At 46.2% G+C, this 11,469-nt stretch overlaps 3 protein-coding genes across 3 annotated transcripts; 1 reads left to right on the top strand and 2 right to left on the bottom strand.

The window, feature by feature from the left end:
• Positions 1 to 1,822: 1,822 nt before the first annotated feature.
• On the top strand, positions 1,823 to 2,344 carry GIQ15_04899 (uncharacterized protein; the record flags this gene model as incomplete). The annotated part of the gene is made up of 1 exon (XM_033552316.1): positions 1,823 to 2,344. One exon carries the CDS (start codon positions 1,823 to 1,825, stop codon positions 2,342 to 2,344), a length of 522 nt encoding a protein of 173 aa, XP_033406046.1.
• A 2,236-nt stretch (positions 2,345 to 4,580) lies between these two features.
• GIQ15_04898 (azole resistance protein 1) lies at positions 4,581 to 6,456 on the bottom strand (the record flags this gene model as incomplete). Its single annotated transcript, XM_033552315.1, has 6 exons — positions 4,581 to 5,225; positions 5,278 to 5,711; positions 5,755 to 5,801; positions 5,850 to 6,050; positions 6,107 to 6,192; positions 6,265 to 6,456. The coding sequence occupies 6 exons, from the start codon at positions 6,454 to 6,456 to the stop codon at positions 4,581 to 4,583; spliced, it is 1,605 nt and encodes a 534-aa protein (XP_033406045.1).
• A 1,861-nt stretch (positions 6,457 to 8,317) lies between these two features.
• On the bottom strand, positions 8,318 to 10,980 carry GIQ15_04897 (MutS2 protein; the record flags this gene model as incomplete). Its single annotated transcript, XM_033552314.1, has 2 exons — positions 8,318 to 10,086; positions 10,143 to 10,980. 2 exons carry the CDS (start codon positions 10,978 to 10,980, stop codon positions 8,318 to 8,320), a joined length of 2,607 nt encoding a protein of 868 aa, XP_033406044.1.
• Positions 10,981 to 11,469: the final 489 nt, after the last annotated feature.

The following is an 11,469-nucleotide window of genomic DNA, read 5'->3' as shown; positions in this document are numbered from 1 at the left end:
ATCAACAGTTGCTTTGTGCAACTGTTTTATGTTGTAGGTCAATCTGCGGGTCTCCTTGGAGAGAGGTAACCCGGCCAGAGCACACAGAGCTTGACACACATGGATACACACATGCAGGAGATGAGATACAGCAGCACCAGCACCACCACGAGCAGTTGATGAGTTGAGCCGCAGAGTCCCTGGATATTACTTTGCCGATACACTGTTGATACGCCGCATTGACTGATATCTCGGCTGATACGTTGTCATTTACCGTGTTGATAGGTTGATTGATCCTGTACATATCATGAGCCAGTCTCTGAGCCATATCATCATCATCCCACTCCACTACGCGGACTCTCTATATCCACACCACTACAATATTATACTTAGTTTACTTACTTTTATTAAGGAAACTTAATTTCTGATAGCTCGCAGCATAAGGAGTAATCTAAATATTGAGTCTATGAATAGTGGTGTTATCCTTCAACCCCAGTCCCTGCAGAGAAGTCCCCGTAAATAATCATGAGCCACATGGTTCATAACTTTGCGGTAAAAACAGGATATTATTTACATGCACGAAGTAGACGATAGACTACTCGGAAGACCACCGGATGCAATAAGAAGGCAGCGGACGTGGTACCACAGGATGACTGCACACGGCTGTTAGGATACAGAAGAAACTTTTGATCCCTGGGGTTCCGAAAAGCATCACATAGTCTATCTGTTGAACGGAGATTCGGTGTAATACTGCCTGATCGTACGAAACACGTTAGTCAACTACGCCGTTTCATTAAATATCAGTGTCAGCTCTCCATCATCGAACAAATGCTACGCCCGGCGTTTTAACGCCTGTTTCAGCTGTAGCTGGCATCTCCGCGATGGCAAGATACATGGCCGTATGAGGAACATAAATAGGAGCTCAATATCGTGTATTTAGATGATCAGTGCTTGATAGATTGAAATCTCATAGATTGCTCCAGACCCACCTGACCAATCAAATCAATCAAATATCTCGTATCTCAGACTATCCGTACCGTGGCACCTAATATCAGCTTAAGCTTAGGGTAATGGGCGTTCGCTGGGCTGGTGATAGTGGCGTACCCAAAAAACGAGATAGGCTGTTCATTAGATCTACGCTGCATATTAATTGGGTGCGCACCTTACCTGGACGACAATGGAAAGAAGGGGCGATCAGAGAACGGTAAAACCATTCTTTTCCTTTACTCGACTAGCTAAGAGGAGCTTGAAAACACCACGCCGAGAAGTTTGCTATCCGCACTGGGACATTTAACAGCAAATATTGGCTGAGAATAGGATATTTCCTGATAATCAAAAAGGCTTCTATAGATGACACAGAGGTCAACACCATCAACACCGCACCCCAGACAATTATATGTTACTCGGTACGGAGTATTTGCAGGGATATTACAAGCACTTAGGCGCTGAAGAGAGCCGATCGCCGATCAAATGGGACTGGGAAAAAATGGCGGCGTAATTGGTGAGAATCACGAATAAGGCTGGCACCCGACAAAATGGCGTAATTCGAGCGATGGGTATTCGTCGCCCCAGAAATTATGGTGTACGCTAATAATGGAATACTATAATAGTATCAGTGTACTCAAAAATGAGATTCTCACTATCGACTAGATCTACAATGCATACTCCGTAGTTTGCGGGGGTTGCAGATATGGCGTATGGGAGGTAGAGTGCTTTTAGAAGTAGAGGAGACAGAAGGACATAAAAGGAGCAGTACAATCCCCCTTTCATCCCTAGTTTCTTCACATCTCCTCTTCAAGCCTGCTCTTCCTCTGGCTACTCCATACAACGCGCCTTGTTAAAAATGCGTTTCTCCACCACCATCCTCGCGGCCTTCATGGTCTGTGCCAGCATTGCTGCCCCGACGCCTAACACTGAGATCGGCAACTCCATTATAGGAAGCTCTGATGCTTCAAAGCTCTCGCTATTCAACAGAGAGGCTGGTAACTTGGAAGCTGAACGGGCCAATACCAATGCCCTTGTTGCACGGAAAGGAAAAGGGAAAGGGAAAGGGAAAAAGAAAGGATTGCTTGGGTTGGGGTTTCTAGGGGGCCCTGGATCGAAGAAACCACCACGGGTTAAGCCTACTCCTAACAAACCCACCGAGCCCACCAACACCGACCCCGAGAGCAGCAAGACCGACGGACTCGTTACGCGCGACAATACCAATGCCCTTGTTGCCTCGGCCAACGAATTGGTGCGTGGGTTTTTCGGGGGGAAAAAACGACCACAACCCGAGCCCACCAACACCGACCCCGAGAGCAGCGAGACCGACGGATTCGTTACGTTTGGTGACGGAGAGGGTGACGAAGTAGAAGCTCCCTAGCTAGAAGAAGGCACGCTAGTTTCCTTCAATCTTTTTATATGCCAAGCATATAACTCCATGAATGATTTATAGGTATATAGTATTTAATAATTAATATTTAAGATTTCTTCACACTCCGTCCTAGATTGGTAGAATGTTTCTTGACAGGCATGTATGTGCATAGTTAGCATCGAGGAAGTTGAAGTGGAAGTTGAAGTTTGCTGATGTCATACATCATGTGACTGAAGTTATGGAAGATATATGTTCCGTAACGGCTTGGCAGTATCCACCCTCCAAGATGCCGAGGGCCGTAGCATGTGTTTATGATATCTTGGAGACAAGGCCGAAATCAGTTGATACTCCGCATACTCTTCAGCTTCACCTTCACGATTAACCTGACACCTTGAGTAGTCTTACGATATTACGCTGTCTTTAAGTGCTTGGCCTTCTTTATATGTGCGAGTGAATCTGGGTTGATAACTGCACTGCTCCGACGCCCGGCATATCGTCAGGATATAGGTTCACTTCGGTGACCTTGAAACATTATGGACGCTATAAAGGCACGATATTCTTATTCTACTCATCTACCGTACGGGGTATATTTGCTAACTGGCACTTTGTCTAGGCCAGCCTCAATGAACTCGTCCGCAACCCCGACCTTGCTCCTTTCCTCGCCATCCTCAAGAGTGCTCGCAATGGCGCAGTATACGGCGCCAAAGTCAGATTCCCACATGCATTGGTGTAAGGCAGATACCCATTCATATGACGAGGAAAGCCTCAAATAACTTATACTGATGTTGTATTGTTGCGCATAGGATGATATTTTTGTTTCGGTCAGGAAGGTATGGAGCTCCCAGGTTATTCCCCATATCGATAAATATTTACATGGTCTTGGACGCATAGTTTAAAGAAAAAGACATGGATGGTATTAAACGCAACAAAAACACACGCGCGGAACCTCGCCTACTTCGCCGTCGTCTACAAGTCGTCGATGCTGGCGTTAAAGTATATTGGCCCTACCGGCTGGGGCAAGGAGGGCCCATATGATACGTTTCTTGCCGGCCTATTAGGTGGATATCTCGTCTTTGGCAGGTCCCCCGGAGACGTCAGTCTTCAGGTTAGTGCAGATCCTACGATATACCCTAGCCTGGCCGTTATAGCCAAAAAAGAAGACAATCACTAATATACCGCCTTAGATTGTCATCTACGTATTTGCCCGAGTGATGCTGGCCCTCGGACGCCTCTCCATAGCCCCAAACCAGCATCCGTTGTCTTTCCTAATAACTCCAAAGGCCCGGGAAAGTATAGGCGACGCCGCTTGGCCATGCTTCGCCAGTTTAAGTTGGGCGATGGTCATGTATATTTTCCGCTGGCATCCAGACGTTATTCAGAACAGTCTCCGAAGCAGTATGACATACATGTATGTTCCTATCTATTCCCCATTTGGCACAGTGTGACTGCATTTGGATCAAACTAACTCCTTACTATAGCTACACTGATTGCGACCACTTTGATTCTATCGACACACTGCTAATTCGGAATAAATGAATACGGCTCATAACGCTTTTCATGTATTTCCATTCGATATATATTTTGACAGAGGATGCGCATATACCCTCCTGTTAAGTTTTGCATGATTCGCTTACCAGGCCATAGGTTGCCGGTAATTCACAAGCTGATATTATAGAGGTGGTACGGTGATGCATTTTGTACTGGTGGGAATATTTCACATATATTTACGTCATAGATGCAGGCGTTTGGTCCAAAGTGCATTTTTATTGGGACTCTCTTATTCTATTTATTGGGTGGCCGATGCTCTTACCAGCGCAGTGGCTGTATTGAGGTCATTTTTAGGCCCATTTCACTATCATCTTTACTATCTTCGTGTCTCGAACAAATATGGAATTCACTACTACTGATTGCTAAGTACAAGCTACATTGAGTAAGGTCAGGGTAGACATGTCTGTTACCCAGGATGAAGGCAGTACTAGCTAGACCGTGGGAGGCTATACTTGGCCTAATGTCGGGGGATAGGTGATATATGTAAAGGTGTATATCGTATTCCTAGAAGGTAGGCGGGTATCTAGCTTTATTCTGGGAATTGTAACACAATTGTAGTCAGAAGCTGTGGGCTTGCCGACCAACCTCAACTTGACTGCTCGAAGTGACAGGATAAAATAGAATATAGAAACGAGAAGGTCATTAAAAAGAGTATCAAGGGGTTGAATGTGTTTTTAGATGTTTGGATATGTGAAGCTTAGCGTTGCTTGATAGAGCTTGACACTTTCTTAACTGATCTAAACTCCACTGCCACTGCAGAGACCAACGCTACAGCAGCCAATGCAACAGCAAACAAAAAGGTCCTTGTTAATGCAGCATTGTATGCGTGTAACACACCACCAATAAACTTTGGTTCAACTATCGTCCGGAATCCTGTTGCTCCGTTGTCAAACACGAGGTTAGGATCTAAGCCTGATATTGCACTGAGACCTCGACGCAACTGCGACGTCATAACCTGCTGTGCCACGGACAACCACACAGTACTACCAAGGATCTGTGCGAAGATGATAACGACGGCGCCGGTAGGTACGTCAGCAGATGGAAGGACTGTCTGAGCCGCTGTGTGAGCTTGTTGGATACCAAGCCCGGCACCGGCACTGACGATGATCTGATAACCTATCCATTCTCCAGCAGACGCCGAGACCTCCAAAGAGGTCATTAGAGAGCCCCCGACGGTTAGGAGACTGGCTCCCTGAATCATAAGAGGAGTGTAATAGCCCCATTTGGCGACAGCAATTCCAGCAATAACTGAGAAGATAACAGTGTTCACAGTAGTCGGGAGGATACGGGTGCCAGAATCAAATGCTGTGATGCCCTGGATAGCTTGAAACCATATCGGCAACTAAGAATTTGATTAGCTTTGCTAACCAGTATAGGTAATAGGGGCCACTGACAAAATAGTGAAAGATGCTAAGCGCACCACCAGCATGGAAGACATAACAGGCACTGCATGCAACGCTGCGCTGCTTTATAATTCGAGGAGGCAAAGTAGCACTATCCTGCTTCTGGCACTGAATTAAGACAAACACCAGCCCAGACGCAGCAGCTATAATGACCAACGCGATCGGCTTCGCAGTATTCCATTCGTATACGGAGCCTCCAAGTTGAAGGGCGAGCAGTAGACAAAAGATACCGGGAACCAGTACTGCTGTGCCGAGAAGGTCCATCTGGCCAATCTTTTCACGCCAGGTGCTGGGTTGCCTTTCGGCTTTGGGAGGATGGAACAGTACGGCCATGGACAGCAAGGCAATCCCACCGATCGGTAGGTTTATATAGAAACACCAACGCCAGGTCAATTTTGTAGTGAAAGCTCCACCTAGGAGAGGCGCTACTACAGAAGCCAGGCCATACATACCACTGTATGAACTAACAAATATTGGCCTCCTTGCGAGTGGAAGTGAACTTGCTAAAATTCTGACTATATGTAAGTTGGTATACTTGAAAGAAATGGCAGCTTAAGACTTACATGATGAAACCAGCATTTATACCAGCGCTACCCAGCCCTGCAATAGCGCGACCGAGGATGAAAACGCTTGATGTTGGAGCTGTTCCGCAAATCAAGGATCCAACTTCAAAAATGAAAATCGAGGCCAGGAAGACATATTTGATGGGATAAAACGAGAATAATTTCCCGAATATAAGCTGGAAGGCCGCGAAAGGCATGAAGCTATATTGGATGAGCATCATCCCTTCCAAAGGGAAGTTAGGGTATCACCAACTTACTATGCAGATCCATACCACCCAATATCTTGGATTGAGCGGAAGTCATTTGTGATTTTTGGGATTGCAGTTGTAATTATGGTTTCATCCTGATAGAACGTGGTTAGCTAGTCCGCAGAATTCAGGACAAAATAATCCCTCTTGACTCCTTGTGTGCCCACCAAAGCCACTAAGAAAACCGAAATAGCAAGGGAGCTAATAATGACGGCAAGTTTTATTCCATGGGGATAATTCAGGTCACTAGATTCTGAAAAAACACCTTCGTTCCGAATGCTGTTATCATCTTGCGTTTCTGTGGATTGTTCGATTTGGGCAGGATGCACCTCTTGCGAGGGCTTGATCTCTGACTTCATACTCAGTGAACTTGGTAGAAATATTAGAGGTGACCGGCCATGTGTGCTTTTGGAAATATTCCGCAGCGTTTGGTGAGATGGATAATAGTCCATAAAAGAAGACTTTGAACGGCGATGGGCGGAATCCAAGGACCCCAAGACCAGGCTGAGGCTGATTGGTCAGATAACGAAGCGATGGCAAGGTTAACTATGTTTTCGGCTATTTATATGCACTATAAGGAATACGCTTCCATGAACCGGAGGAGTGCGATGAAGTAGCCTGGGCATCCCCAAGCGTGGTTTTAGTAGTGTATAGTACTGTTGACGTCCTTGAGTTCGTGGCCTCCTTCAGGTAGCTTCGGAACGCCATTAGCCTTTAATCTGGCTGGACTCTTGGAATGTAGCTCCTCAAGGTTAATCGGTGGGCAAGTCCCCCATAACCTCCTCATCTGTCTCATCTTTCAAGCATGAAGAAGAAGCTATATCGTGTCCAGATGTCGTCTTGAGGTTCTGAATAAATACTTAAGCATAAATAAACTCAGAGCAGACCCGCTGTTTACACCCAATGACTAAGCAACATTCAACCTCGGCTTAACTCTTAGCGCTTATCGATGAAGCAAGCGCCAAGCTACCTGACCACCCTGAGATTCGAGATTAAGGAGAAAAGGAAGATCATCAATCACTCATTAATCGTTCGTTTAACCTATATTTATACCCTCATGATGGCAGCACCACTGCTCTCGGCGCCACTTCTTAGGATACCGGCTGAACCTTTTACTCCAGAAAGCTTCCGGCCGTTTGGTACAGCAATTGAGGCGCCGTTGTCGAAGTCCCTCAACAGCTCACCAAGTTCACTCGCTGGCCTCAACTCTCCAGATTGCACTCCTGAGTCTGCCAATCAAGGCTCGGCCGTAAAATGGAGCCCGATATCTCCTATATCCGAATCATACGGAACTGATAGAAGCAAGAAGAAGGGTTCGGCTCGTATGAGCATGTTCTCATGTTTCCCACGGGAATTGCGAAGTCCGCTATGCCAATCTCCTTTATTCTCTCTGTCTCCTAAGCCATTTTCCGGGCTATGGAATCAAAATCTGTTAGGGCTATTTGATGTCAAATTCCTCGAACGACACCCCTACACATCCCAGACATTTATACCTCTCTCAACAAGCCAAAATCAAAATCAAGTCTCAAGGGGGAGCGTACATACTGCAGCCGAAGGCGCTTTCTTCCTTATAATAGTTGCACCTACCTTAAAGGGCCAAACTGTTTCCGCTACGGCCACCAATTCAGAAAGTAACGATACAACTACGATTTCCATATGCGATCCCCCCGACTTAAACAACTTACGAGCCTTCATTGCTAAGCCTGGGCAGGCTGTGACATATGCAGCTGGGACATGGCATGCGCCTATGGTAGTCGTGGGGAGACAGAGGATAGATTTTGTCGTCGTACAATATGTGAATGGTATCGACAATGAGGATTGCGAGCTTGTTAGCGTAAGGGACGGCGTTGCTGTGGAGGTTGATGCCCGCCCGTCGAGAGTGGTGGCCAAGCTTTAATTGCTGGATCCTAACACACCAGCTCGCGGTGTGTTATATTATCTATCGTCGGAACAGATATTCAACTAAGAAATAAATTTCTTCTTAGAAAGAATGATTTTACGATAGCCCGATCTTGAGTGGCCCTTCAAAGTTCTCACTGGATGACGGCTCACCCTTCGTAAGGGCTGAGGCTAGGATATCTATAAATGCAATGGTACAGATTATGGTAGTTCTTATATGAAGTTGGGTTTAAAAATTGGGTATCAAGCTCTAGAATACAAAATAGGTCAAAACCATAGGCCAGGAGATAATGTAAAATGGAACATCAATTAGTGGAGGACTCAAGACGAAGAATTGGCCATCTTGCGATAATCTTCTTGCACTTGATGCCCAAGCTCCGTTTCAATGGTAGGAATCCTTTGAAGTACATTTCTGGCAATATCAATCACGCTTTGGGGCAAACCGGCAAGGTGGGCTACTTTGAGCGCGTGGGACTGCCGATTAACACCCGGCCTTAGCCTGTGTATGAATGAGAAACCGCCGGATGAATCCTCCTTCAAATCGGTGCAATATCGACCAAGATGTTCAAAATCTGCCGTCATGTCCGCTAATGCATGGAAATGCGTCGCGAATAAAGTGCGTGCTTTATTCTCGTTATGAAGGTGGTATAGACACGCGAATCCCACCGCCGTTCCGTCCTCTGGAGTTGTCCCTCGACCAACCTCATCCATTATCACGAAAGAGCGGGGGGTGGCATGTCTCAGGATTGCTGCGGTCTCTAGCATTTCGACCATGAATGTCGACTGGTCGCGGAATAGGTCATCTGCCGCGCCGATACGGCTGAAGATCTTATCCACAAGCCCTATTTCTGCATACTCGGCGGGGACGTACGAGCCCACTTGTGCGAGAATTGTTATTAGAGCATTTTGTCTCAGGAATGTACTCTTGCCAGCCATATTTGGCCCGGTGATGAGCCAAATACGTTCTTTATCGCCCACAAAGCAGTCATTGTTAACGAAGGAGCGACCTTGTTCTTCAAGACCAAGTTTAACGGTTGGATGCCTGCCACCGATAATTTTATGGCTTAATCCATTGTTAACGATGGGTCTCACCATCCCCTGCTCCACGGCTAGGGTTGCGAATGAGCATGCTACGTCAAGTTCGTCCAAAACACCGGCGTTGCGGCGAAGTTTGACCAAATTCAAGATCACTGCGTGCCTCAGGTCTTTAAATATTCGCTGCTCTTCAACTCGAATTTGCTGTTTCATATCTTCCATCCTGGCACCTAGTTGTGTCCAAGCAGGTAAATAAAACGAGCGCGTGGATTTTGATGACGAAACGGTACGTGTTACCCCCAGGTCTTCGAGCGACCGTTGCATTGCTTTAGTTCCTTTCATATGTACGATATGACCAAGGCCAGGGGTCCACTTTAGAGCAAGATTGGTAGTATCCAAGCTGGTTTGTAGCTTCTCAGTTAGCGCGGCTTTCTCGGAATGTAGAGATTCAAGAGCGTCATGTAACTTTCGTAAAATTTTGCTGGCATCCCGACGCATAATCCAAGTTGTGTCATTGGGGAAATCGGAACCCTCTGTTGCTTTTGGTTTATTTGCTTTTGATATCTTGACTTTTTTTGGCATGGCTTCAAGGTCTTCAGATGAACCTTCGTTTACAAGAACGTTGTGAGCCAGAGCTGCTTCACCAGCTGCGACATCTTCATCCATACGTTGCTGTTGCAATAATCCCTCTTCATCAATCGAGTCTTGTATCCGTTGCGATAGTTTTTCAGGGCCTTCTAAATTGAGGCGATTTAGCAGAGGCAGGATGCTTTCACGTGAGCCCGAAGGGGATTTGTCTAGTGATATCGGGTCAATTGCGGTAAATTTTTCTTCCAAAATTAATTTAATTTCTCCCGAAGCTCCAATAGCTCGGGACAGGCATATAAGGTCATCCGGTAATCCCCTTCCCAAGGAAAATTTTTGAACCAATCGCTGGGCATCATAGCTGCGTTTCAACAACCTGATGATGTTATCCCGCAAATCCTCGTCTTCAATGAGGAGTGAAACTAGATCGAGACGTCCGTTGATGGTGCTCATGCAGGCCGATGGTGAAGCTATAAAGAGAAGTTAGTGGACTATAACATAACATCTTCAGAGCGGCGTTGTATACTCAGTCTCTCCCTTAACAGCCGTGCGCCGCTGGTAGTTGATGTACGTCGTATCGCGTGCAAGAGGCTTCCTTTCCCAAAACCATCTCTTGCCGTTTCCAGGATTTCAAGCCCCCTTAAGCTATTTCGGTCAATAGATATCGAGTCCTCGACTAACTTTTGACGTGGCGGTTGAAGTCTCACACCAATATCCTTCATCTGCTCCTTAACATATTCCAAAATCATTTGGCAAGCAGATTCCTCCTGGGGGGTGAAGACGGAAGCATCCTCTGCGGGTATTGGCGAATCAAAACTCGAATTCCATTCCAACAATGATTTAATTTCTTTAGGACGTTGAAAGTATGTTATGGGCTGATGTTCCTGGACAACTAAGGCCTCCAATTCTGCCCGGATTGACTCATCAACGGATTGGTCGACAAGGATTTCTCGAGCTCCAATACGTGTGATTGCCGATGGGAGCATCTGTGGACTCGTATGCTGGGTTAGAAAATCCCCTGTTGACAAGTCTAGCCACGAGAGGCCGATAGTTTCGGATTCAGGAAGACAACGGAACTGTCCTCGAGTAGTCCCATCGTCCGAATCCAGTTGAACAGCCGTGGCGCTAGGATTAATATGTATCGCGAGAAGGTAATTATTTTGGTACTGATCAATAAACTTCTCATCAATCAACGTGCCAGGCGTAACTATGCGAGCAACTCTGCGGTCAAACATCAATCCTCCAGATTTTGCTTTTGCAGTGACATCGTTGGCAAATTCTTCGCTGATGGCCACATTTTTCTTCATCTCCTGAACTAGGGTCTTCAGAAAACGGTCTAGCTGAAAGTAAGGGAATCCTGCCATCGGGACGGAGCCACCGGTCGTTTTTTTATAAGCCAGTTTTAAATTCAACAATGCCGCATATTCTTCAGCTTGGTGGAGATAGAGCTAGGTAAATATTCAGTATTCTAGCCTAATTCATACATAAATAGGTCGTGTGATGTATGAAACTACCAACCTCATAAAAGTTCCCAACCCGTGTCAGGAGTACACAGTTTTGAAACTTCTGCATATTATATTTAGCCCCCTGGACCACAGTAGGATACTGCGGAGCATCATCAACAAATGGAGCCAGTGGCTGGCTACATTCCAAGGGACCTTGAACAAGATCTTTAAGTCTGGCCGCCGACTTCGTTTTGGCTCCACGCCATGATATCGCGTTGGCTAGCTTATATTCATTGATTATGGGTTTTCGTGTAAGAATTAAGTTTCCATGGCAAAGTAGACATCTCGCTGCACGTCCACGGGCACTTAGAAGTCTCATTGTCCCCTAAGAGCGCGAGATCGAAAGCT

Source organism: Arthroderma uncinatum, assembly GCF_011692745.1.
Source record: "Arthroderma uncinatum strain CBS 119779 chromosome Unknown scaffold3, whole genome shotgun sequence".
NCBI lineage: Eukaryota > Fungi > Ascomycota > Eurotiomycetes > Onygenales > Arthrodermataceae > Arthroderma > Arthroderma uncinatum.
Note: the sequence above shows the minus strand (reverse complement) of the source record. Positions and strands in the feature narration are given on the sequence as shown.